The sequence below is a fragment of the Gigantopelta aegis genome, chromosome 4, assembly GCF_016097555.1.
Source record: "Gigantopelta aegis isolate Gae_Host chromosome 4, Gae_host_genome, whole genome shotgun sequence".
NCBI classification, from domain to species: domain Eukaryota; kingdom Metazoa; phylum Mollusca; class Gastropoda; order Neomphalida; family Peltospiridae; genus Gigantopelta; species Gigantopelta aegis.
In genome coordinates, this window is record NC_054702.1 from 114,319,271 (window position 1) to 114,345,665 (window position 26,395).

A 26,395-nucleotide genomic window follows, 5' to 3' on the forward strand; every position below is an offset into this window, starting at 1 on the left:
TCTAAATTAATTTCACGAGTCTTGGGTAATACCAATAATAATAGTCTTGTTACTATTCCATATTTAGTTAATGTATCGCAATTATTTCACTCTAGACACGGTGTGCAATGGGAAATGTTGTTTTAAAGGCGCCGGCCTTGGTTTAAGCCCGTGAAAATTAACGCTGTTTATTAGCTAATCTACAAACCTGCAAACACATTTAGATACGACTATAACAGAGAGAAGCTAAAGTCTGTGATGTTTAAATGGGGAAATACCGTCTAAAAATAACTAGAGCTTGTTTCGATAACCATTACTTCTCAGACGAACGTGCGTTGTTAAAATTATGGAAAATGCATTTTGGGGTATTATAAAAACCTGGTTAACAAGAACCACTTCAGGTGTACGAAAATTAATATTCTAAATAATAAATTGTAAGTATTTCTAACTTAAATTATTAAAAACGGCTCCAATAGTGAAAGATATGTCGTAGTGTTTAAAACTAGGGTCTGTCCCTTTGAAAACCCGGATCAATAACATTTCAAACTATGGTTATTTGGTGTCTAGACTAACATACGGTTATATCCATCTCTGATTAAGAGAGTTAAAGTTTGTGTTGTTCGTCGACATCACTAGGGCACATTGATTTATTAATCATCGGCTATTGGATGCTGGTTAAAAAGAAAGAGAGGAAACCTGCTTTCATCACAAAGATTATCACCAATGAAAATGTAAGAAATAAACATGTCCATTTCCCCTTAGGCAGGGCAGTACTAACCACACCTTTTATGTGCCAGCCGTGGACACTGGTTGGGACATAAAAAACATTCCACCAAGGGCAATCGATCCTGCAGCCCATCGCATCTCAAATGCTATACGTGTTATGTTTTTTTAGGAATCTTTGGTGCCCGGCCATCCAGCTTTTCGTACTGATGCATTGGAATTGGCGGCATTTTCTTTCTGTTCTTCTGAGCTTTGTCTGCGCCGAGTTTTGACTGACCATTGACGTCATCTACTACTTCGTACACCTCCTCGTGTTTGGCAGCACTGTCGTTATTCTTACTAGGCGATTCAGAGTTCAACTTGGCACGTCTTACAAACCTAAACATAAAAATAGTATTTATTAAGTGCAATTGTTATAAGATGAACGTAAGCGGCCAGTGGATAATTCTGCATAACCAAATCTGAGATGAAGTATTTCACAACAGTCCAACAAAAATACTACGTACAGTCCAGTGTAATATATATTGAAATGTGTGGACAGTAATTTGTTACACTGTTTCTTGGCTTTTGAATATCATACACTTTTTCCGTTAAAACTTAAGAAAGAAGTTTCTAAAAACTAAATTTCTACAGAGTAAACTTAATATGCTAGTCCACTTACCAAAAGAGAATTCCGGCAAGTATGACCATCAGTATGAAAAATATTACTGCAAGAACGGACACTCCAATAATGGCAGAATTTTCTCCCTTGTTAACATCATCTATAAAATAAAACATTATGATTATGACAATTATTTTCTCACAGCTACGATGATTAGTACAGTTTTAAATGATGATTATCAATAAAAGGTAAAACCAACCATGTGTAAATTTATAAGTTCAAGCAAGCCGTCATGTTGAGTGGGTTTATTCCCTAAAACAGTTTTTAACCATTTAAAATGTTTGCAGCAAATAAAATACTTTGCAAGATCAAAATTACCATTTACTTACATTGTCTTGATTAGAATATGAATATTTCTCTGTAACCAATGCATTTTTGCACATTGCAATGTTATGTAGTATTCCAATATCAAGATTTGGCCAAAGGTCATTCCAAATGTATTTATCCGTGTTATGCTTTATATTTAAAACACGTTAAGGTAAGATTGTGTTTTTAAAACAGGAAAAAACAGGATGTGTGTTTATTTTGTTTGTGTGAACAAACGGAAGTCTTCCTTGGGCTGAAAACACCAGATAGTGCCTTTAAGGAGGATTATGTATTGTATGTTTAGTTGCTTATCGGAGACGTTTCTCCTGTATTTTGTATCTGTATTTCAGACAGACAGACGGATAATTTACTAACGTCTCACATTACGTACATCATACATATACAAAATAAAAACAACATAAAAGTACATAATCCATTCCTTATGGAATTATGACGGAAACTATACTTAAATAATACAAGTGCATATGTACAATAAAAATATATAATAATGTTGTGTAAACAAAACGTTTCTATGACATTGTAAAAAAATGGTACATATGCAAAGTTAGGCTCTGACATTAAAACACATAACACATATTTCTGTGAGTAAGGATAAGGTGTATCGTTTAAAGTCATTTAAGAACTGTATACAAATTAGTGCTAGACTTAATAGTTTTGAATATGAAGCAGGGTCATTGTGATTTATGACATAGTGTTAGAATTAGTAGTTCTGAATATTAAGCAGGGTCATTGTGATTTATAAACTAGTGTTAGACTTAGTAGTTCTGAATATTAAGCAGGTTCATTGTGATTTAAGAATTAGTGTTAGACTTAATAGTTTTGAATATTAAGCAGGGGCATTGTGATTTATGAACTAGTGTTAGACTTAGTAGTTCTGAATATTAAGCAGGGTCATTGTGATTTATGAACTAGTGTTAGACTTAGTAGTTCTGAATATGGAGAAGGGTCATTGTGATTTATGAACTAATGTTAGACCTAGTAGTTCTGAATATGGAGAAGGGTCATTGTGATACAATAAGTCAATGAGATGCTATGTTCTACTCACTCATACCTAGGGGTGGGACGTAGCCCAGTGGTAAAAGGCTTGCCAGATGCGCCACCAGTCTAGAATTGGTCCACGTTTGTCATCTGTGAGCCCACTGGGCCATTTCTCGTCCCAGGCAGTGCACCACGACTGGTATATCGAAGGCTGTAGTATGTGCTATCCTGTCTATGGGATTGTGCATATAAAAAATCCCTTACTATTAATGGAAAAATGTAGCAGGTTTCTTCTCAAAATTACCAAATGTTTGACATCCAATAATCGATCTTTAATAAATCAATGTGTTCTAGTGGTGTAATTAAACAAAAACAAAACTTTTTAACACTCATACCTGGTTTTGTGGAAAATTGGGCACCATCACTTTCCCGACAACCATCATTAGTACAGGCAAACAGTACCACTCTGGAAGAGGAAAACTGTACATTTAATATGTAAGCCACACAACCATTCAACTGTTGGTGCATGTTGTTAACCTGATTCATCCATTATTAGTAGGAAAGGTGTATTGCTTACAAAGATGAGTCACATTACAAACTGCCGTTGTGAGCGACTAGTTAACTTCAAGACATGTTGTGTATTGTAATTAATGTTTATTATTCATTATTATGTCAAATGTATTATTTCATGCATGTTTTTATATTATTCCTTTCTCAATATATAATCATTCCTAAACTATCAGCTACTATCCATACATTACCTTTTACATAAAGGCCAGCGCTTTAAATCGATATGCCCTATGCTACTGATTACAGCTCATCATGGTTAATTCTGGATTGATTATGTCTAAATACATTTTCCAGTTTGGTACATTATATTGATCCAGTCGTTTATGAAGTGGCATAGACTAACAGGTGTAATCCATTTACATGAAGTCGGTTGCGCGAGGCAGTGGACCGTTGCAGAAGGTGACATTCTCCTGGGTTCGCAGACTGCAGTTCACCAGTCCTATGACATATCGCTCTAGATCGGAATCTGCAAAACATTACAATATAATTGTGTATGTCAAGCATGTGCTTCTTTGAAAACTGCACGCACGCGTAAGTACACACACACACTTAAGACTCACACACACATACACACACACACTCCATTGGTGTTACCAGGATTTTATATTGTTGGAGCCTCCCATATTCAGGGACCCATACACTGAGTCGTGTTATGGAGCTACAGGCAAATACTCGTATAACGGGTGTTTGGTTGGGGGACGAGACCTGCTCCAACAAACACACACACACACACACACACACACACACACACACGCACACACACACACACACACACACGCACACACATACACACACACACACATACACACACACACTCCATTGGTGTTACCAGGATTTTATACTGTTGGAGCCTCCCATATTCAGGGACCCATACACTGAGTCGTGTTATGGAGCTACAGACAAATACTCGTATAACGGGTGTTTGGTTGGGGGACGAGACCTGCCCAACAAACAACACACACACACACATGCACACACACACACACACACACACACTCCATACCACTGTTGGAGCCTCCCATTCAGGGACCCATACACTGAGTCATGGAGCTACAGACAAATACTCGTATAACGGGAGACACCTGCTCCAACACACACACACACACATATACACACACAAACACACACACAAAGAGACACACACACATATACACATACACACACACATACATACATACATACATACACATACACATACGCACACAGAGACACATGCACACAATGAGAGACACACATACATACAGACACACGCACACAGACACACACACATAGATACACACACAGACAGACACACAGATACACACACACAGACACACGCAGACATACATACATACACAGACACATACACACAGAGAGATACACAGATACAGACACACATACATACATACATACACATGCACAGATATACACACACACAACACACACACATGCATACACACACAGAGATACACATATATATATATATATATATATATATATATATATATATATATATATATATATTATTATTATTATATTGTTATGTGTATGTGTGTGTGTGTGTGTGTGTGTGTGTGTGTGTGTGTGTGTGTGTTTTATATAAATATACTGGAAACGTTCAGTAATACTGGTATATATTAATTACTTTCGGACTTCTTCTCCGATATAACTAGGAATGGAAATGTCTATAATAAATACTCTCACACTATTAGCTGAAAGGGTTACCTTCGTTAATCCAGCTATCATTGGTTGCCCGGTACGGGATTTCGAAACCCGTTAAGCTTGAAGCGTTCCAGTTAGTGTAGTTGTTGTAGTAATCCTCGTATCTCAGTTCACGTTTACGTCGTCTGGCTGTCAATTAAAACAGTTTTGACTCATAACAGATGTACTATGTACACATAGTTAGTTCATCAGTTTTGCCTATATACCGAAGAGTTGTGCTCATTATTTGTGTCCAGCGATGAGCATGTGATATTTCGCTGTTCCAGCCATGGGCATGTGATATTGTGGTGTTCCAGCCATGGGCATGTGATATTGTGGTGTTCCAGCCATGGGCATGTGATATTTCGCTGTTGCAGCCATGGGCATGTGATATTTCCGTGTTCCAGCCATGGGCATGTGATATTGTGGTGTTCCAGCCATGGGCGTGTGATATTGTGGTGTTCCAGCCATGGGCGTGTGATATTGTTGTGTTCCAGCCATGGGCGTGTGATATTGTGGTGTTCCAGCCATGGGCATGTGATATTGTGGTGTTCCAGCCATAGGCATGTGATATTTCACTGTTCCAGCCATGGGCATATGATATTGTGGTGTTCCAGCCATGGGCATGTGATATTGTGGTGTACCAGCCATGGGCATGTGATATTTCACTGTTCCAGCCATGGGCATGTGATATTTTGGTGTTCCAGCCATGGGCATGTGATATTGTGGTGTTCCTGCCATGGGCATGTGATATTTCACTGTTCCAGCCATGGGCATGTGATATTTCGGTGTTCCAGCCATGGGCATGTGATACTGTGGTGTTCCAGCCATGGGCATGTCATATTGTGGTGTTCCAGCCATGGGCATGCCATATTGTGGTGTTCCAGCCATGGGCATGTGATATTTCACTGTTCCAGCCATGGGCATGTGATATTTCGGTGTTCCAGCTATGGGCATGTGATACTGTGGTGTTCCAGCCATGGGCATGTGATATTTCTGTGTCGTAGCGAATGACATGTGATGTTTTGGTGTTCCGGCCATGGGCATGTGATATTTCTGTGTCCCAGCGATGGGCATGTGATATTTGTGTGTCCCATCTATGGGCATGTGATATTTGGGAGTTACAGCCGTGGGCATGTGATATTTCTGTATCGTAGCGATTAGCATGTGATATTTCTGTGCCGCAGCGATGGGCATGTGATCTTTCGGAGTTCCAGTCGTGGGCATGTGATATTTCTGTGTCGTAGCGATGGGCATGTGATATTTCTGTGCCATAGCGATGGGCATGTGATATTTCTGTGTCGTAGCGATGGGCATGTGATATTTCTGTGCCGTAGCGATGGGCATGTGATATCCTGTGTCGTAGCGATGGGCATGTGATATTTCGGAGTTCCAGTCGTGGGCATGTGATATTTCTGTGTCGTAGCGATGGGCATGTGATATTTCTGTGCCGTAACGATGGGCATGTGATATTTCTGTGTCGTAGCGATAGGCATGTGATATTTCTGTGTTGTAGCGATGGGCATGTGATATTTCTGTGCCGTAGCGATGGGCATGTGATATTCTGTGTCGTAGCGATGGCCATGTGATATTTCGGAGTTCCAGTCGTGGGCATGTGATATTTCTGTGTCGTAGCGATGGGCATGTGATATTTCTGTGCCGTAGCGATGGGCATGTGATATTTCTGTGCCGTAGCGATGGGCATGTGATATTCTGTGTCGTAGCGATGGGCATGTGATATTTCGGAGTTCCAGTCGTGGGCATGTGATATTTCTGTGTCGTAGCTATGGGCATGTGATACTTTTGTGTCCCAGCCATGGGCATGTGAGATGTCTGTATCCTGACAGTAATTTGTGGGTGAATACCTGGTTTGTAGAGAAGCTAATTTGAATGTGTTAATGACTCAGTAATCCGGACTTGACTGCAGCTGTATATTGAGTACCTGCTCTGTAGACTGTCTCTCTGTAGACGATGAGGCCGGCCAGAGTAACCCGTCCAGTTGTGGGTTTGTACAAACAGCTTGCACAGACTACCATGGCAAACCTGTCCTCAAACAGAGTCTGGTCGGAAGGCTTCCTCACAACAGAACCTGCGGTCAGTACAGGGGCTGCAAACAAACACCGAACTGACTACCAACAAATAGACGAACATACACAAATGCGCGCGCATACACTTACAAACACGCGCGTACAAACACGTTCTTTCTTATTCAGCAAAGTGTGAATCCATTCAATTTATAAAACATTAAGTGTAACACTCACTATTATTTATAATATTTTGATATTACTAAATGTATTTGATGGCGAATTTCCTCCAACATGAAGATCTTTAACGATATTAGTGCACAGTTTTGTGTCCAGTTTTAAGATCCCGTGTGAAATGTTTTGACGAAAGCAAATCGATTTATTATACACCAGACACAGACGAAAAAAAATTGTTGGTGTCAGACTAGCCTAGTATTTTGGCTAGGCATAAAAATGACGTCATCAAATAATTTAACGTTTATGGAAAGTATGAAAATTATCAGTGTTTTTTGTGGAGTTTTGGTATGTTTTGAACATGGAAGATTCTTTGTTTTTTTTAATGTAGCAAATCTTAGTTATTTGACATTGTAAAGCGTGTTTCGCTATTGCAACTTTTACCTTTGAATTACACCTTCCTAATAACTTCTTACTTAAGTTATAAATTTTAACACAATCCAGTGTGTTTCTTTGTTTTGTTGTATGTAAGAGTTCCAGTATTATTCTATGCAAAACAGAAACAGATTATATATATATATATATATTACATACCCATTAAACCTTACTATATAAATACAGTCCTGAATACAAAAATGAAATACACTTTTCCGTATTCAACTCAACTGCCGGAACTATGCCGTATTCAACGCTACTATTTATAGCACATGGTTACCGGGAATGCCCTTGGCGATATGTAAACAAAGTTGGTGCTAGGTCTGAATTGCCTATTAAAGCAGTTAACTGTTATGCATGTTTAAAATGCTATTTTGTGGAACATTTGAAATGAAAACAAGCAAAAACGGTGACGAATATTTACAATTTCATGAGCGCGATACCAAAATTAGACTCACCAACGATTAAGGTCGACGACAGTCACTTTTTGGACCCTTGTTTTGGCTTCGTACACAATGAATAAAACATATCCAACGGTAATTTTGTGATATGATATATTTGACAAAGGGTACTTTTTATTTCTTTCATCTTTTAAAACTTAAAATTAATATTTTGTCCAGAATTATGAAATATTTTGTCCATAATCTTATGATTAAGAAATTGTACCTTTTACGAAATATGGATTTCAAGTGAAATTACGGTAAGATATACTATATTTATTGTGTACGAAGCCAAAACAAGGGTGCTAAAAGTGACTGTCGTCGACTTTAGCAAAAATAGCGTCGCATGCACCGTCTCCTCACGTAGAAAACTTGGATGAACTGACAACCGGATTATTCAGTGGAGCGATGATTTATGGAGGCGCATTTAATATAAACTTCAACTTTTCAGCAACGAGTAATTCCATGAACATCAATAAAAGAAAACACACTGATGACGACACAGACATTGAGTGTACAATTCTTCACATTTGTCTTCGTTGATTAAACTGGCGTGCTGGTTTTGTAATGTATTACGAGCAAATTAAATATTGCATTGTTCGTGAATTTTAGCTATTACATTATCTTTAAAAGGCATTTCAAACAATATCATTAACATTTTAAGTAACCCTTCACTCATTCTTTCTTATTTCTATTTATTGTTTAAATATAACTATATTCCTATGTGTAATAATTAGTGGTTCATCGGTCCGCGTAGTAACACAGCTGACTTAGTGGTGTAAATTGAGAAATCCCCGTCATTAGCTAGCAGTGTTACAATTTTTTAACTATTATTTAGAAACAAAATTCCAATTTAGGGTATGTAATAAATACAAAACTACATATATGTGGTTTTCTGATTTCTGTATTCCACTTGTGTATTTCCTGCCGTGTGTGTGTGTGTGTGTGTGTGTGTGTGTGTGGCTATCTCAAACATTAAAGTCTATATTACTTTACTTTAATGAACTAGGCTTTTCAACAAACAGTCACTTATATTGTTTTAATTATCATTACTGTTTTAAGTGGGGTTTCTGGAATGAATTTGCCCAAGACATCAAGCATTACCTTTAGGGATGCCTGTTAAGAAAGTGTTCTCACATCTCTACTAAAAACGAACTCACTTAGATTTCAAACGATGGCAAAACTACAGAGAACTAGTTACTTTAGCAGTAGTTAAAAAGGATATATAAAATACACTCACATACGTAGTACACATGCGTACACATAAATCACTGGTCATTTCATACAAAGCATTATGTTTGCATTTACCATAGTTGGACGCCCAGTAGCCGATGTATTGTTCGTGCTTGGGACAAAGTGAAATTTGCAGAAAAGGTTAGCTATTTTTCAGCAAGGATTCAAATGATGTGACAAAACATGCATTTGATGACTTTGGTGAATATAGGCATTGTATGAAATATCAATTATAGAATTATACGTAATCGCTGTGTATTTCAAACAACAATAATCGATGTATAAGAAATAAGGCGGTGGAAACAAGCGAAATCCGAATTTTTTCACAAGCACGAGGTTGCACTTGTTTAGTGTGTGACGATGCAATGTCATCATCTTCACAGTCATCACTTTCAGCTACTACACAGTGATCATTGTGAAGATGATGTCCGAAACTGATGAAGAACCACAAATGGTAGCGGAGGGATCCAAATCCAACTTAAAAGTTAGGAAAATATTTGAATGTCCATTGCAATAGAAAAGCACTCCACCCTCATCCATTGCAATGCAGAATCAGAAGCCTTGTGAAACACAATAAAGATGAAGACTTCAAGCAGTAGACATTGTAGTGGGAACAGTTCACAATGACATTTACACTGTGACAGGCGATCTAGACCTAGATGTATGGATAATTGTTGAAACTATATTAGTCTTTTTTTCACAAAACTTCGACATCAAATATAAAATTGTATTATAACGTAAAATAACGCGTAATTTAAATTGTTTGTGAATTCCATATTTCTATAAACGTGTAAATTAGGACGGGTGTAATTTAAATATTAACCAAGTGATTATCATTCAGTTTGTTTTCCTATGAATTGTATTAAGTTGGTTTTAAAAATGAATTGAACTGAATTGAATTGACATGACATGACATGACATGAAATAGAGTGTATGAAGGAAACAATATCAACAAAGAGTCTATTAAAATGATATTCATTGATTTGATTAAAGGATGCCTCAGATATAGTCAGGATCTGACGGGAAGCAGTCTTGTTCAGCCATGTACCACTGATCAAACAAAATTACATTAACGAACTCTAGTTTTAGATGTATTTAATTCTTCTCTATCGCATAAAATGTTTTTGATCAATTAGAAACTAAACAACTAGAAACACTTTGGATTTGCCAAAATTAACAACTTGAGCAAAACGTTGTACGTAACATGTAATATATAACGTTAACAAAACTGTAATAGCCTTCTCCCTCCTCCATCCCTTTCCTGTTGGATGGAGGATCTGGCAGTGGCCATAACTTGTGAAAATACTGGAGTACCTTGTAGCGGCTTACTCCGAATGGGTACGTTAAATCACTTGAACTGGAATAAAGAGACCAAAACATCTACACTATTTGATAATGTTAGTCGCTCAATCAGTCAGTCAGTCATTTGAATATGACAATACTTGCCTAGCAGACACTTGGTTGAATTCCAGAAATAGTTTGTAACACAGAGACATCGTCTGGGTTCCATGGTGCTACAGGAAGCTTTTGGGTCCAAGCACAGAGATCCATCGGTACACGTAGCATTGTACGCTGTTTCTAAAAGAAAGGAAAGTCGGATCAATTATCAAAATGCTGATGTCTCATAATTCAAACAGTCGTCTATAATGTCTGCTTTGAAAACATAGGCAAGATAACAGATTTAGTCTGCTATCATGGTATGTGATGTATTAGTATTTTTATTAACAACACTATTTGAAAGGAAGAAAACAGTCGTGTATAATGTCTGCTTTGAAAACACAGGCAAGATGACAGATTTAGTCTGCTATCATAGTAAGTGACGTATTAGTATTTGTATTAACAACAGTATTTGAAAGGAAGAAAACAGTCGTGTATAATGTCTGCTTTGAAAACACAGGCAAGATGACAGATTTAGTCTGCTATCATGGTATGTCATGTATTAGTATTTGTATTAACAACAGTATTTGAAAGGAAGGAAATGGTTTATTTCACGACGCACTCAACACATTTTATGTACGGTTATATGGCGTCGGAACAACAGTATTGAGCTACGAAATTATTTGACGAACATCTTCGACAATCCCACACGACGACCGCTGTCTGATTGTCTACACTTTAAGCTGATTTCCACCACTAGAGTCCATATTCAGAAAAACAATACTCACTCGTTCTAGCCTCTACTGCTGCTGGTGCTATAGTCTGACCCAGATGAGTAACCTGGGTTGTCACGGTTACTGCATACACTGTTCCAGGCGTAAGACCTATGATCTGCTTTTCCGTTGTGCCTACAGTCACGGCAGTTTTACCAGAATAACGTCCTCCCCATGACACCACGTAGCTGGACACAGCCACAAGGTCTGTCGGTTCTAACCACTGCACTTTCACCGAGCTTAGAGTCGAGGAGTTCTGCCGAAGTTGGGTCACCTTCAGGTTTTTAACTGCAATTTAAAAGTTGAAAAATACATTTAGTAGATTCACAAAAAAACAAACAGTTTTTATCCCACTTCCTACTTTCGTTCTCACACCTAATTTCCATTTTATTTCTTGTCAACCTGGTAGCTTCTCCTTTCTTTGAACTTCATTCATTGTCCACCTCCACATCCTGGTCCTTGTATCTCCAACCATGACATATGCTTGTCTCTTGTGACCATTCCTAACAAACACCTGTCATTTCCTCCATCAGCTTTAGCCGTGGGCGTAGTCTGACGACTTCTGTCAGTGTTCAGTGGTTACTTCTGACATTGCTAAGAGGTGCTTGCAACCGCCTAAAATACACCCCTTCTACCAGCAGTCGTTAATATTTATTAAAAGGTCAACGACAATTACTGAGGCAGATGGCACTACGTTTTTTTGTAAATGTGAGAGTTACGAAAAGAAATCTGTTTCACTTACTTTGTTTGCATACTTTGTTCTGAAGATAGTAAGTTTCTGAACACTGGCACTTCTTCAAGCCTCCAGACCCATCATACTCAAGGCAACCTGCATGCGTTGTCCCACATTCAATCGAGGTTAGGCATGACTGTTCCAATGCCTTTTCTACAATGTGTATTACACTGTGATCAATATCGTTAATAGTGGATATGACAGTATATGATGATGATAATAATAGTTACAAATAGTAGTAATAACAGTTATTATTATTATCATCATCATTAGTGTCACTATTATTTATTTAAAGAAATCAAATCAATACTAGGTTTATAATTGATTTCCCATTTTAGTCGTTATTTTATTTGTTTCACTTACTGTAGTTTCCTTTAAATATTGAGACATAAGGTATTAAAGATTTGTAATTTCTCCTTAGAAGTAAAAGTAGTCCATGGATGCGTGACATCACAAATAGAAGTGTTTTGGGGTTGTTGTTTTTTTATCCCAGTTCACCCTTCCCTTTCGCTCCTTTGAATTCCATCTCATTTCTTCCCGATCTGGCAACTCTTCCTATCTTCCAACGTCTTTCGCTGTCCACCTCCACATCCCAGTCCTTGTCTCTCCAACCACGACAGGTGCTTGTCTCTTGTGGCTATCTGTGCCACACACCTGTTCCCCATCAGCTTTTAGGTTGTGGGCTTAGTCTGACCACTTCGGGGAGGCACTTGTAACCACCTACTATGCACCCCTACTACCGGCGGTCGTTAGTGCCGTGGGTCAGACCAGCTTTATTAGCGGCAGATGACGAGGATGCCAGGTGGGTGCAGGGAAATACACAGAGACTGCACCCGTAGAGGAAGTTGAGACAGGTAGGCGATGGTGTGGACAGCTCAGAAGACAGAGTCGGAGGAAATTGACAGAAAGGGTCGAAACAAATTGAAATCATGGGAGAAATTAGATAGAGTTGGGCGGTATTGAAATTTGAGGTTCGGTATCGATATCGGTATTTTGGGGGTGATTTAGCTCGGTATCGGTACGGTATTCGGTATTGACACGATACCGAAATCGAGCGCTATTTTCGGTGTACTCGCCTTTAGAGAGAAATACAACAAAAGAGAGAGAGAGAGAGAGAGAGAGAGAGAGAGAGAGAGAGAGAGAGAGAGAGAGAGAGAGAGAGAGAGAGAGAGAGAGAGAGAGAGAGAGAGAGATACAACCCTGCTATTCACTAAAGTACATTATGTTGATATCTACGGTGCAAAAAATGAACATAGGTTGACCAAAACAAACAAACTGTATTCACCGTTATGACAAGAGTATTACCTCCTTTTCCTGCCTAGTTATCATTTAGTTATAAAAAACAAGTAATTTTAAACTAATGGGTAGAAGTCATCCAAAACGTATTTGTCACGGGGATCCTATAATACCCGTAACTGAAAGAAACACGATTATCCAAATATCTCTCCTAACTGTATATCTATTTTTAATTAACCCTTAACTACTCATTCAGTAACCTTGTAATACAGAATTAATACTGGTACATATCACCATAAAGACAATAACCTACAGTTTACCTCTAGGATGACTGGTTAAGCTTTAATAATTTTAGACAGTGAAGCCTACAATTTACTTCGTCAGTTTACCGGAAACACTGTCTAAATAATATTGGTATAATACAGTATTAAAATATTTAAAGTCACATCAATCTCATTAAGGTTATACAACAGAGCAGAAAAATATATATTTACCAAGTCCAAACGGACTAACGTTCCCTGGGAGCCTTCCTTTTGTTTCTCCTGGTTTATCTAAAATCCTAGCTATTTATTATCAAAACCGAATATCGCCTGGGGGTACAAGGCGGTACCGAATACTTACAAGTGATATTTCCAAAGCGACCAAGACGGCATATTTTTCTTAGATGGTCAGACTAGGTGTCGCCAATCGCTAAAAATCCAAGGTCGTAAAACAGAACTTGCGGAGGTATTACGTAACTACTGGCCACATCGACCACCGTCGCGCGGAGGTATTACGTAACAAAGTGCCCACCTAGTCTAAGTGCATATTGGGACTGCACACGGCCCTCTAAAACAATTAATATCGCCACAGGCGAAAAGAAATTAAGAGCATGTTCCGTCACAGTATTCATTAGAGGCATTTTGGTATTTTTAATTAAGAACTACTACTAAACCTGACTAACTATAAGTAGCTTCTATAAGTAATGACACGACAACTGGTGCTGTGTTGGCTGTATATTTGTAAACACAAAATGTACAATACATTCACAAGACTTACATTAAAGAACGAAATTACACAATAATAGAAAGTTAGTGTTACCATCATGACTACTATTCACCGACATTCATTAATTCTCACACTATTCACTAACAATGTCCTACTTTTTGAAGTTGAACACAGAAAAAACAATGTAACGTTAAAAATTGCACACAAAGAGTCTACTATGTTGTCCTTAGATAATAAAAATTTCACTTTGTTACAATTCTCACACTTCACACTAGGGTTGAATTTACAAAGCCTGTTTATGTCTTATACGTGTGTAACTACATACATTTACAATGATCAAACACATGCGTTTAAGAAAAACAGGCTTCGTAAATTCGGCCCGTAATGTACATTTTAAAAAGTTATATCACTGAAAAGCTAAGCGACATCTACTGCATTGCCTCATATTGAGATATCCTTTCCCTTTAAAAAGTAGGACGTTTTCTACTTACTTTCACGGCATATTCCATTTGTGGGATAGTATCCCGGTCTACACAAACATTTCTTCCACCCACTGGACTCGCTGACAACGAGACAGGCTGCGTTACTTGTCCCACATTCTGATGGGTCATTACACGGTTGACTCAACGCCTTTTCTGAAATAAACAAAATCGTTTGACACATTTCATTAATATGACGGTATAACATGACATAATAATAATAAAATAACAATATCATAAAATAATATATGATATGAATGACATGACATGATATATGATGATACGATATCATATAATAATATCAATAAATATAAAGTGTTTACTTCTTGACAGTTATATTTCACCAACCTGATAATTTTGGGTGTTTGTTTGTTTGGGTTTGGGGTTTTTCGTTTGGGGGGTGTTTGTTTTTTGTTTGTTTGTTGTTGTTGTTTTGTTTGTTTTGGTTTTTTTTGTGGGGGGTTTTTGGGGGGTTTGGTGTGTAGGCTTTTCTCTTATTTTTATTATTTGTTAAAATTTATTTTGACAAAATTCAATGTAATATTGGTCATATTTAAAATGAATTCACGCTGCACTTTGCTAAAGATAGTAGCTAGAGTTTATATTTAACATTTTATTAAATACTAATAGAAAAACCATTTACATTTTCTGAACAAGGCAGAGTCAAAAGGATAATTTATCAATGTTACTGTTCTCATGAATCACTGTCAGGTGTTTTGCCTATAGGAGGACTGCCACATTCCAGAATGATATACACTTACTACATTGCCTGTTGGAGGACCATCACTCCCAAAACTGGGCAGACCTGAACCTGAACATGATAGAGCGCATTGTACACGTGTAAAATTGGCAGTTATAGAGATAATAAATGGACTGTTTTGAAAACACTGGGCCGAATTTACATAGCCAGTTTATGTTTTACACACATGTAACTATACACATTTACAATGCTTAAACACCTGTGTCTAAGACAACACGCTCCGGCCTAATATTTTAGCTTAAATACCTGTTTTAGGGTTACAATTATAATTATATACTTATCACAATGTATAAACTCCTGTTTTTGTGTTCCACGCGTGTAACTATATACATTTACAATGCTTAAACACCTGTTTATGTGTTCCACGCGTGTAACTATACACATTTACAATGCTTAAACACCTGCTTATATCATACACACATGTAACTATACACATTTACTATGCTTAAACACCTGTTTGTCATACACACATGTAACTACACACAATTGCAATGCTTAAACACCTGTTTATGTCATACACACATGTAACTACACACATTTACAATGCTTAAACACATGTTTATGTCATACACACATGTAACTACACACATGTTTATGTCATACACACATGTAACTACACACATTTACAATGCTTAAACACATGTTTATGTCTTGCACACATGTAACTATATACATTTACAATGCTTAAACACCTGTTTATGTCATACACGCATGTAACTATATACATTTACAATGCTTAAACACCTGTTTATGTCTTACACGCATGTAACTATATACATTTACAATGCTTAAACACCTGTTTATGTCATACACGCATGTAACTATATACATTTACAATGTTTAAACACCTATTTATGTCTTACACGCATGTAACTATATACATTTACAATGCTTAAACGTCTGTGTCTAAGACAACAAGCTCCGGCCCAATATTTTAGGGTTAGGGTTAGGGTTACAATTATCATTCAATACTTATAATAGTATAACTCAAAGATTTGTTTGGTCTTGGTATCTAGTTTACAGTAACCTAACTAGTTCTTGGGTAGTGACATTCTCTATTAAAAATACTACTACTTGCTTGTTCCAACAACTGCTATGTCCGTTATTACACTCTGTCCCAGATGAGCAATCAGTGTTGTCACAGTCACCGAGTATAAAGTCCCAGGGTAAGGAACGACGATTTGTATCTCAGTATTCCCTACGTTCACATTGAGTTTACCAGAAGCACGCTCAGTTCTGGCCCTCCACGACACGACATAGCTCAAAACAGCCGAGGAGTCTCTCGGTTCCGTCCACTGCACCGTCACTGACTTAAGTGTTGACGACTTCTGGTTTAATCCCGTCACCTTTAGGTTGACAACTGAAATATATAATATATATGGAGATGCATTGTCTAATAAATGTACCGTCCACGGTGGTGTCGTGGTTAAGCCATCAGACATAGGCTAGTAGGTACAGGGTTCGTAACAATTAACCCACAGACGGCCCAGATAGCTGAGGTGTGTGCCTAGGACAGCGTACTTGAACCTTATTTTGATATAAGCATGAAAATAAGTTGCAATGAAACAAAATAATTATTCAAAATTACAATCAGCTAACAACTTTGTTTGTATGTAAATAATTTAATAAAAGTTTGTTTTGTTTAACGAGACCACTAGAGCACATGGATTTATTAATAATCGGTTATTGGATGTCAAAATATTTTAATAAAACTCCAGCAACAACATAATGAGTTAATTGGTGTATATTATCATAAAAGTATTGTTTGGTCAGCGTAATGTCAAAAGTATATACTACTCAAAAGAATTTAAGGGTCAAAAATGTATAACCAAATAAGTTTCAGAGTGTATTAGATTAATGATGTAAACTACACCAAACATTTTATTTATTGTTCCATATTTACAAAAAAAAACACAAATAAACGTCACTGTATACAAGAAAGTCACATGACATACTGTCAAAGTTGAAGGTTGTCAAACATGGATTTTACACATTAGAACATTCGTTTAATAGTGTGTGAATCCACCCCTGGTGCGAATATACTCGACACATCGTTGCCTCATGCTGTTGATCAGACGTCTGAAGAACTCTTGGGGAATGGCCTGCCACTCTGCCATAAGAAGTTGACCCAGATCATTGAAGGTTGGCCGGAGGGGCATGGTTATCCCGAACTCTCCTGCCTAATTCGTCCAAGGCGTCCTCTATTGGGGCCAAGTCAGGCGAATATGCTGGCCAATCCATCCTGGCGATACCTTGTTGTCTGAGAAAGTCCGTTACCACCCTGGCGCGGTGGGGTCTGGCATTGTCATCCTGCAGAACTGCCCCGCCGCCAATCTGCTGAAGGCCTGGGAGAACCAACGGCCAGATAATCTCATTCAGATAGCGGATTCCATTCAGATTGCCATCCACCACATAGAGGGGGGTCCTGTGGTGGATAGACATGCCGCCCCACACCATGACGCTGCCACCACCGAACCGGTGACGTTGTCTAACGTTAACGTCAGCGAAGCGCTCCCCAGGACGTCTGTAGACACGAACCCGACCGTCGTTGAACTGGAGACTAAACCTGGACTCATCAGTGAACATCACTCCACCCCACTGAACACGTTGCCACCGCAGATGAAGTGTGCACCAGTGACGTCTGGCCGTTCTGTGACGTGGTAGGAGTGGTGGTCGAACAGCCTGGCGACGGCAGCGTAGATTATTGACTCTCAGACGATTGCGTATGGTTTGATCAGACAATCGAGTTCCAGTCGCAGTCCGCAGATTGTCACGGAATTGGCGTGCAGTTGTGGTTCGTTGACGTAGAGCCATATTGGTGATGTAGCGGTCCTCTCTATTTGTAGTGTTTCGGGGTCTTCCCGAACGTGGGCGATTTCAACAGAATTCGTTGCTTGGTACTGTTGCCACAGTCGGCCAACGACACTCTGACTGACACCAAGTCTCAGAGCAACATTTCTTTGGTATTGCCATCCTGATATCAAGCAATAGCCCTTCCTCGATCTTCGGCAGTCAGTTGAACTGTACCATTGTCGAATTTGGAGTGTGCACCGTACACGGTCCAAAGCTCCAATTATACGGAAATTCAGCATTGGGAACATCATACACATGCAAAGCGTGCAAATGAAGCGCTTTGTGTGAAAAAGCAAGTTAGGGGTATTAGCAGACCACACGCTTTCGCCCTGGTGCACGTGCAAATGTAAGCTTTTCGCCATTAAAACTAGTCGACAGTGTCATGACAGTGGATTTTAGTATCATTTATGGGTTGCTTAGACCCACTTTCGACAAAATGGAACAATACCATGCGTGACATTATGGTCTAGCTAATATAATTGACATTCAGAAAATAATGTCAAAAATATCGTCTGACCCTTAAATTCTTTTGAGTATACTATATATTTTAACTGCATAATGTATTAATGTTTGTCACCATAATACTCCTACTATCTATTGACGTCCAAAACAAAGCTTTAAATACATAAAATTAGAAAAATTCTATAAATACTGATGGTGATCGAAAAGAACCAATTTAGAAACCACCGGGTTGTTGGGAATGTTGTGTACTTTGTGATACTTTCATATCCCACCATACCGTTTGTTGCTTTTCTATAATACAATCTAAAGCCTTGTGAAGTTTCTTTTAGACGTCAGTTTCTGTAGTTAAATAGACATGGAGTTCAAATGTTTATGATTGGATGATGTCGTAAATACATCATGTTATTTTATTAAACAACTAAATCAGGTTTCCATAGATATCCACCTAGTAGATGGAACGACTTGTGATCTTATATGGCAGATACACAGTATATTAGAACCCAATGTTTACTTTCTGATTTCAATTGTTTTCAGTTTTAATTGGCTCACATAGTTTATTGTGACCTGTGACCTGTGACCTGTGACCTGATCACCTTTTGTAGGAATCAGCCATCAGACTGTTTGATCTAGCTGCAACAGGAGTATACTATTAATGTTGAGTTTGTTGAAATCTTAATCATTGACATTTTAATGTACACTAAACTTACTAAATGTACTGTAACTTACTTTGTTTACATTGGTCTGATCGGGGATAGTACCCTTCAGAACACTGGCATGTTTTCACTCCGCCAGACCCGGTGTACTCCAGACAATCGGCGTTAGTTGTTCCGCATTCAATCATATCGGTGCATGCCTCATCTAGTGCTTTTTCTGAAATACAGCCACCAAAATAAGAGAGTTTTTCTTTAAAATACACAAAACATTATGAAATGTTTAGTTAACATGACAGTAAAAAAAAATGTACTCAGTTGGTCTCTTTCCTTTCGTTTGGTTTAATAGAATTTTCTCTGTCTATCCAATGAGATATGCTTTAATATTGCGTTTCCTGTCATTACATTTTTTTTAAACTAATAATTAAAACATAATAATTAAAAAAAAAAAATTAAAGGTCATACACAATAATAAATATTTTGATAATCACCCAGACATTTATGTAGATACTTAGAATGATGACCTTGTAAAACCAACTAATATTGAACAGTATACAGTAACATAACTTAGTGTCTTTCAATATATTACCTTCACATTTGATATTTGAAATGTGCACACTACTGTTTTGATTTAACTACTAGAACATATAGACATTTGTCGACTATCTTCATTTCTGCTGTATATATAATCCTACATTACTATGGTGTGAGCAGAGAAAACCTACATTTTCTCAAACACTAATTTCATATTTTCAGATGTCGGTGCAATTTCCACTGACAATCGTTTTCAATATCAGACATGACGGACTCCTCATGTACCGTAGAAATCTCAGTTAGACTTACTGTGCTGACATAATCCACCGAGAGGATAGAACCCGTATACACACTGACACTTCTTCAATCCAGCAGACCCAGAATACACCAGGCAGGCTGTATTAACTGTACCACACTCCAGCGAGCTGGTGCACGACTGGTCCAAAGCTTTTTCTAAAATACACATCATCATATCGCAGTATATAATAGCATTCATGTACGTAGTTATTTATGATATTAATAATTATTATTATTAATTATAAATTTCAATCTATTTTGACATTGAATTATAACTTACATAGTGGTATTAATGATTTATTGCAAGAAAAGATTTAATTGTATTGTTATCTGCTATACAAGGCAATATTCGGTAAAACATTTTGTTTTATTTCTTACAGTTTCATTTTAGGATGTAATGAATGTTCATAGCGTAGTCTATACCACGTACCAACAAACGTGTTAAGTGTTATGGGTATTAAATACAGTTTTGCTAAATGTGAAAAGAAAACAAAAATATTTTCAAATATCAAAACCGTTGTATTAGTATATGCAATTTGTCAAACCACTGGTCACAATATAAAACTAAATCAGCAATACTCACCCATAGTGAAGAATGTTGTGTGTTCAGTGAGTTTGAAATTATATTTTCTTGAATATTTGTATCATACAAAACGGACCTAGTAGAGACAGAATAGCAAAAGAATAATAAAAAACATACTGGGGTAAACTAATCAGTAAAATATACTATGAGCAGACGACATTCTTCACTATAGATGAGTTTTAAACAAACAAATGGTTTTTTCCAACAGAACATTTTTGTTGTTTCCAATAAAACATTTTCTTTTCTTTTTATGTTAAATCAAACTGGAATTACTAACAACAACAAAAACATTACTTGATATATGTTAGTTCGTCATATTTGATATTGTAGAAAACCCTTACTTGTTCTAACAACTATTGAGCTCGGTGCTGTCGTCTGTCCCAGGTGAGTGGCCTGCGTTGTCACGGTTACCGTGTACACCGATCCTGGCTGGAGACCAGCGATTTCCTTCTCAGTATTTCCTACATTGACAGTGACGTTACCAGACGCCCCATCCGTTGACGACCAGGACACGATGTAGGTAAACACGTCGCCTACGTCTGATGGCTCTGTCCACTGCACGGTCACCGAGGTCACAGTTGAGGACTTCTGCTCAATTCCCGTCACCTTGAGGTTTTCAACTGCAATTTAGAAAACAGAAGAAGTATATTGGAAATGAAAGTAAACTAAAAATTTTGTCATAAGATAATATTGTTTGTCTTTCTTCAATGAACGTACTATCAAACTACCCTGCCTTTACGAGTGGCTCTGTAACATATTTAGGTGTATGTCTACAGTGTTTTAGATGTTGTGAGTTTATTAATACTGTACATATAGTGGTGGTGTTTGGCATTAGTACTGAGATTGAAGCTTCAAGTAAATTTGCCTGGATCTTACTTGTTCTAGTAAGAAACAAATAATTATTGTCAAATTATTGAATGCTCTATATAGTGTTGGATAACGCTAAAATATTTCCACCATCTAACCATACCCAAGCAGCATACACAATTAACAGAAATGTTTTCTTAATCATGACTCAACATATTTGTTTTAAACCATTTGTTCATTCTGATATTTCGTTTAGACAGTGGGACCAAAAACCTGTTACTTCTGCAAGAGATCCTTTATATGCACTTTCCCACAGACAGGACAGCACGTACCACGGCATTGGTGTACCTGTTGTGGACATTGACTGGAATGGGAATTTCACCGATAGCAGTTGATCCTACGATCCGCAACACCTGAGGCAAATGTTCTACCACAGAGCTACACGAGTCCTTCATCGATCGAAATGAATAAGACCATTTACCCTGTATTGTACAAACACAATGGTGATATTGCTGTAGTTAACAGCGGTCCGACAAGTTCTATCACACCTACCTCTCTTGCACTGTTTGTTGCGGTAATAATATCATTTACCTTGTATTGCACAAACACAATGGTGATATTGGTGTAGTTAACAGCGGTCCGACAAGTTCTATCACACCTACCTCTCTTGCACTGTTTGTTGCGGTAATAATATCATTTACCTTGTATTGCACAAACACAATGGTGATATTGGTGTAGTTAACAGCGGTACGACAAGTTCTATCACACCTACCTCTCTTGCACTGCTTGTTGCGGTAATAATATCATTTACCTTGTAAAGCACAAACATTAAATGGTGATATTGGTGTAGTCTAACAGTGTACGACAACGTTCTATCAATATTTCCTCTCTTGTCACTGTGTTGCGGTAATAACTATTACCCCTGTATTGCACAAAACACAATGGTGATATTGGTGTAGTTAACAGCGGTACGACAAGTTCTATCACACCTATTTCTCTTGCACTGTTTATTTCGGTTAGACAATGATATCATTTACCTGTGTATCTGCACAAACACAATGGTGATATCCTTGTAGTTAATGCATTTTCCGACAAGTTCTACAGCACCTACCTCTCGGCACTGTTTGTTGCGGTAATAATATCATTTACCTTGTTGTGGCACAACACAACTGATATGGGATCCGCAACAGCAGAGACAAATGTTCTATCACACCTACCTCTCCTGCACTGCTTGTTGCGGTAATAATATCATTTACCCTGTATTGCACAAACACAATGGTGATATTGGTGTAGTTAACAGCGGTACGATAAGTTCTATCTCTCTTACCTCTCTTGCACTGCTTGTTGCGGTAATAATATCCTGATGTACACTGGCATGTCTTCAAGTTATTAGAGCCTCTGTATTCAAGACACTCTCCATAAACTGACCCACATTCTATTGTTGCACTGCACTGCTCTTCCAATCCTTTTTCTAAAACACACATTTCGTTAATATGGCTCTGTGTTATATATAATATAATATGGTTATATTCAATATTAAATATATTGCCAATGTTTCTCATTTATTTAGGAAATGTGTTGTCACTTCTTAACGCATTACAAACTGGCCACGTTCCATTGTTCCCAACAATACAAGTAAACTAAACATTTCCTCAGCATTACACAGAAGAACATTATTGTAAAGTCGAATAATAAATTCTAGTTCACTTACTTTTCTTGCATTCGTTGTTTAGAGGATAGAATGTTGCAGTGCACTGGCATATCTTCGTATATCCAGACCCGCTGTACACGAGGCAGGCTGCGTTCGTTGTCCCACATTCAATTGTGTTGCTACATGACTGGTTCAGTGCCTTTTCTAAAACACACAATATAATACGAAAGGTTTCGATAATAGTGTACTACAAAGTGCCATACTATAATTATTCATAATATAATGATTATTTTTATTAGTGTATTCTGAAAGTTGTCTCGGTTATCTAAACATAAGCCGTGCAGAATTGTTTTTGTTTGTCCAAGAAATACATGTGTTCATGTATCTTCTATGTATTATTAGATATATATGTTTTATATATGTTTGTCTCTTTATTTTTAGTGTTTTTATTTATGTATTTAATTACTTGCAGGCGCTATATATATATATATATATATATATATATATATATATATATATATATATATATACTGACGATCAAAAGAAAGTATACCAATTATTTTTATTATAAATAAACACAATACACGTTCATGGAAGGTTAGATAGGTTCCAGTATTGTTGTTATAATGCAATCAATGACGAAAAGTCGCACATTGCTGCGTTTGGGCGATGCCGCACGTGCAAAATGAGTTTATTCATCAAATTTATACTGCACGAGAAACATGATACTCGTGCACATAAGGGCGTAAAAAAGGGTGCCATTGTTTAGAGCATGCCTCAGTCAACAGCAAAACACCAGAGAATATGGCACGGCTAACTGCTGAAGAAAGAGAGAGAGCTATTGGTATGGTGCAGGTGGGTGCGAGTTATGCCCATGTGGCAAGAATCCTGAATTGCACAAAATTGATGATCACCAGGTTAATACAGCGTTACAGGGTGACTGGCAGGACTGCAGACAGACCACGAAGTGGAAGACCCCGCGTCACAACAGCCAACGAGGACCGTCATCTCTGTATCTTACACTTACGTAACAGATTCCTCACTGTGACGTCATCTGCAGCGACTGGCCTTGGACATGTCATCAGTCGTCACACTGTACGTCGTCGACTACGACAGCATGGTAGCAATGCCTATCGACCATTCAGAGGGATGACATTGACGAGGCAACATTGACTTCGACGTTTACGTTGGGCACGTCAGTTTAAACGTTGGCAACATCGTTGGCAACGTGTACTCTTTTCTGGTGAGAGCAGGTTCCAGTTATTCAGAGCTGATGGCAGGACTCGGATATACCGACATGCATGAGAGAGAACAGCTCCGTGCTGTGTTCAGGAGACTGAACCGTTTGGTGGTGGATCTGTGATGGTTTGGGGCGGTATCTGTGGCCAACAGCGGACAGACCTTATTGTCTTTAACGGAAAGCTTAACGCACATCGTTACATCAACCAGATTTTATGTCCCGTCCTGTTACCGTTCTTGCAACACCATCCTAGACTCTTGTTTCAACAGGACAATGCCAGACCTCACACAGCTCGTGTGGTGAAACAGTTCTTCGCCGCAAACAACGTCAATGTTTTGCCATGGCCAGCCCATTCACCTGACCTGTCACTGATAGAACATTTGTGGGATCATCTTGGTCAGCGAATTCGACGTCGTCCTAAACCTCCAATGAACAGGGATCAGTTGGTACAGGCACTGAGGCAGGAGTGGAGGGCAATACCTGATGTCGTCATTAGGCGCTTAACAAACTCTGTCTGACGTCGGGTCCATGCTTGCATACTTGCACATGGTGGACATACACGCTATTGAAACATGTTCTTTGTGGTCAAATTTATTCACCTTCGTTATGAGTGGTCCTTTATGAAATCGCACATTTCACCCCTAGTGCACTGTGATATTATCATTTTATGGGTTTTATTGAGTATACTCGTGTTTATTTATCGCCAAATTATTCTACCTTCAAAATATAACATTTCCATCAACTTGTGTTTTGTGTTGTTTTTAATACTTTGAACAAATAATTGGTATACTTTCTTTTGATCGTCAGTTTAATATATATATATATATATATATATATATATATATATATATATATATATATATACTTAGGCGCCATTCTTCATAAAATCAAAAACAAAATTAATTATTGTATTGTGGATACAAATAATAACAAATAATAACAAATAATAACATCTTTGTGAAAACATCAGTTCACGTTGTACTTGTATTTTTGAAAAGTTAGCTTTGGTTGAAACATTCGATTAATTTCAATATACAAATATTACATAGGTAGGGACGTTCCTATACAAACTTGTACTTACTTGTGCCAACAAATACTGCAGGTGATGTCACACTCTGCCCCAGATGAGTAATCTGGGTTGTCACGTTCACCGTGTATATTGATCCAGGCAGAAGATCTGTGATTTGCATTTCACTGGTGCCTACATTGGCAATGGCATTACCACTGGGATTCCCTGTCCATGATACAAGATAGTTAGACACCGCAGACCTGTCTGTCGGCTCCGTCCACTGTAATGTCAGAGAGGAAATTGTGGAGGATTTCGACTGAAGTCCCATCACCTTTAGGTTGAGAACTGAAAGTAAAGGACAGACGACTCATTTTGAAAATAAATTTAACTGGAATTTGTGACTGAAAACAACACTTCATTCAACGTTTAGGATTGGTTAGATGGGGTTTGGGGTTTTTTGCAATGCACAGACCAAGCGCAATGTTGGTTTTATATATCATATTCTGGGTTGCAATTGGCAGGGCGCAGAAACAGGGAAAACGTGTCCCTTATATTATAGGAGTGCCTTTTTCTCTAGCTGTAGAATTGACACTTTGTTTTTAAAATATTTTATTTACTGGGTCGACGGTTCTGCTGGTGGACTATTACTCCGCGAGTGCGTCATTAGCCCCGTTGCAATTTAAAACGTGCAGTTACATTAGTTTCGAATTGACTGTCTGCCACCACGCTTTCTTAACTAC

At 37.9% G+C, this 26,395-nt stretch overlaps 1 protein-coding gene across 1 annotated transcript in view; it reads right to left on the bottom strand.

Annotated features, from left to right (window-relative positions):
* Positions 1-413: 413 nt before the first annotated feature.
* The window catches only part of LOC121371845, a 38,687-nt gene continuing 12,705 nt past the window's right edge, over positions 414-26,395 (bottom strand). The window contains exons 3-19 of the mRNA XM_041498047.1: positions 25,728-26,000; positions 23,467-23,610; positions 23,083-23,226; positions 21,290-21,568; positions 20,378-20,521; positions 19,611-19,754; positions 16,648-16,929; positions 14,822-14,965; positions 12,117-12,260; positions 11,390-11,662; positions 10,671-10,802; positions 6,861-7,025; positions 4,943-5,068; positions 3,599-3,704; positions 3,064-3,134; positions 1,364-1,463; positions 414-1,080 (exon numbers count right to left, since the gene is read on the bottom strand). Coding sequence (XP_041353981.1) covers positions 861-1,080; positions 1,364-1,463; positions 3,064-3,134; positions 3,599-3,704; positions 4,943-5,068; positions 6,861-7,025; positions 10,671-10,802; positions 11,390-11,662; positions 12,117-12,260; positions 14,822-14,965; positions 16,648-16,929; positions 19,611-19,754; positions 20,378-20,521; positions 21,290-21,568; positions 23,083-23,226; positions 23,467-23,610; positions 25,728-26,000 — 2,891 coding nt within the window. The 3' untranslated portion in view covers positions 414-860. The remainder of the gene's footprint in view (positions 1,081-1,363; positions 1,464-3,063; positions 3,135-3,598; positions 3,705-4,942; positions 5,069-6,860; positions 7,026-10,670; positions 10,803-11,389; positions 11,663-12,116; positions 12,261-14,821; positions 14,966-16,647; positions 16,930-19,610; positions 19,755-20,377; positions 20,522-21,289; positions 21,569-23,082; positions 23,227-23,466; positions 23,611-25,727; positions 26,001-26,395) is intronic.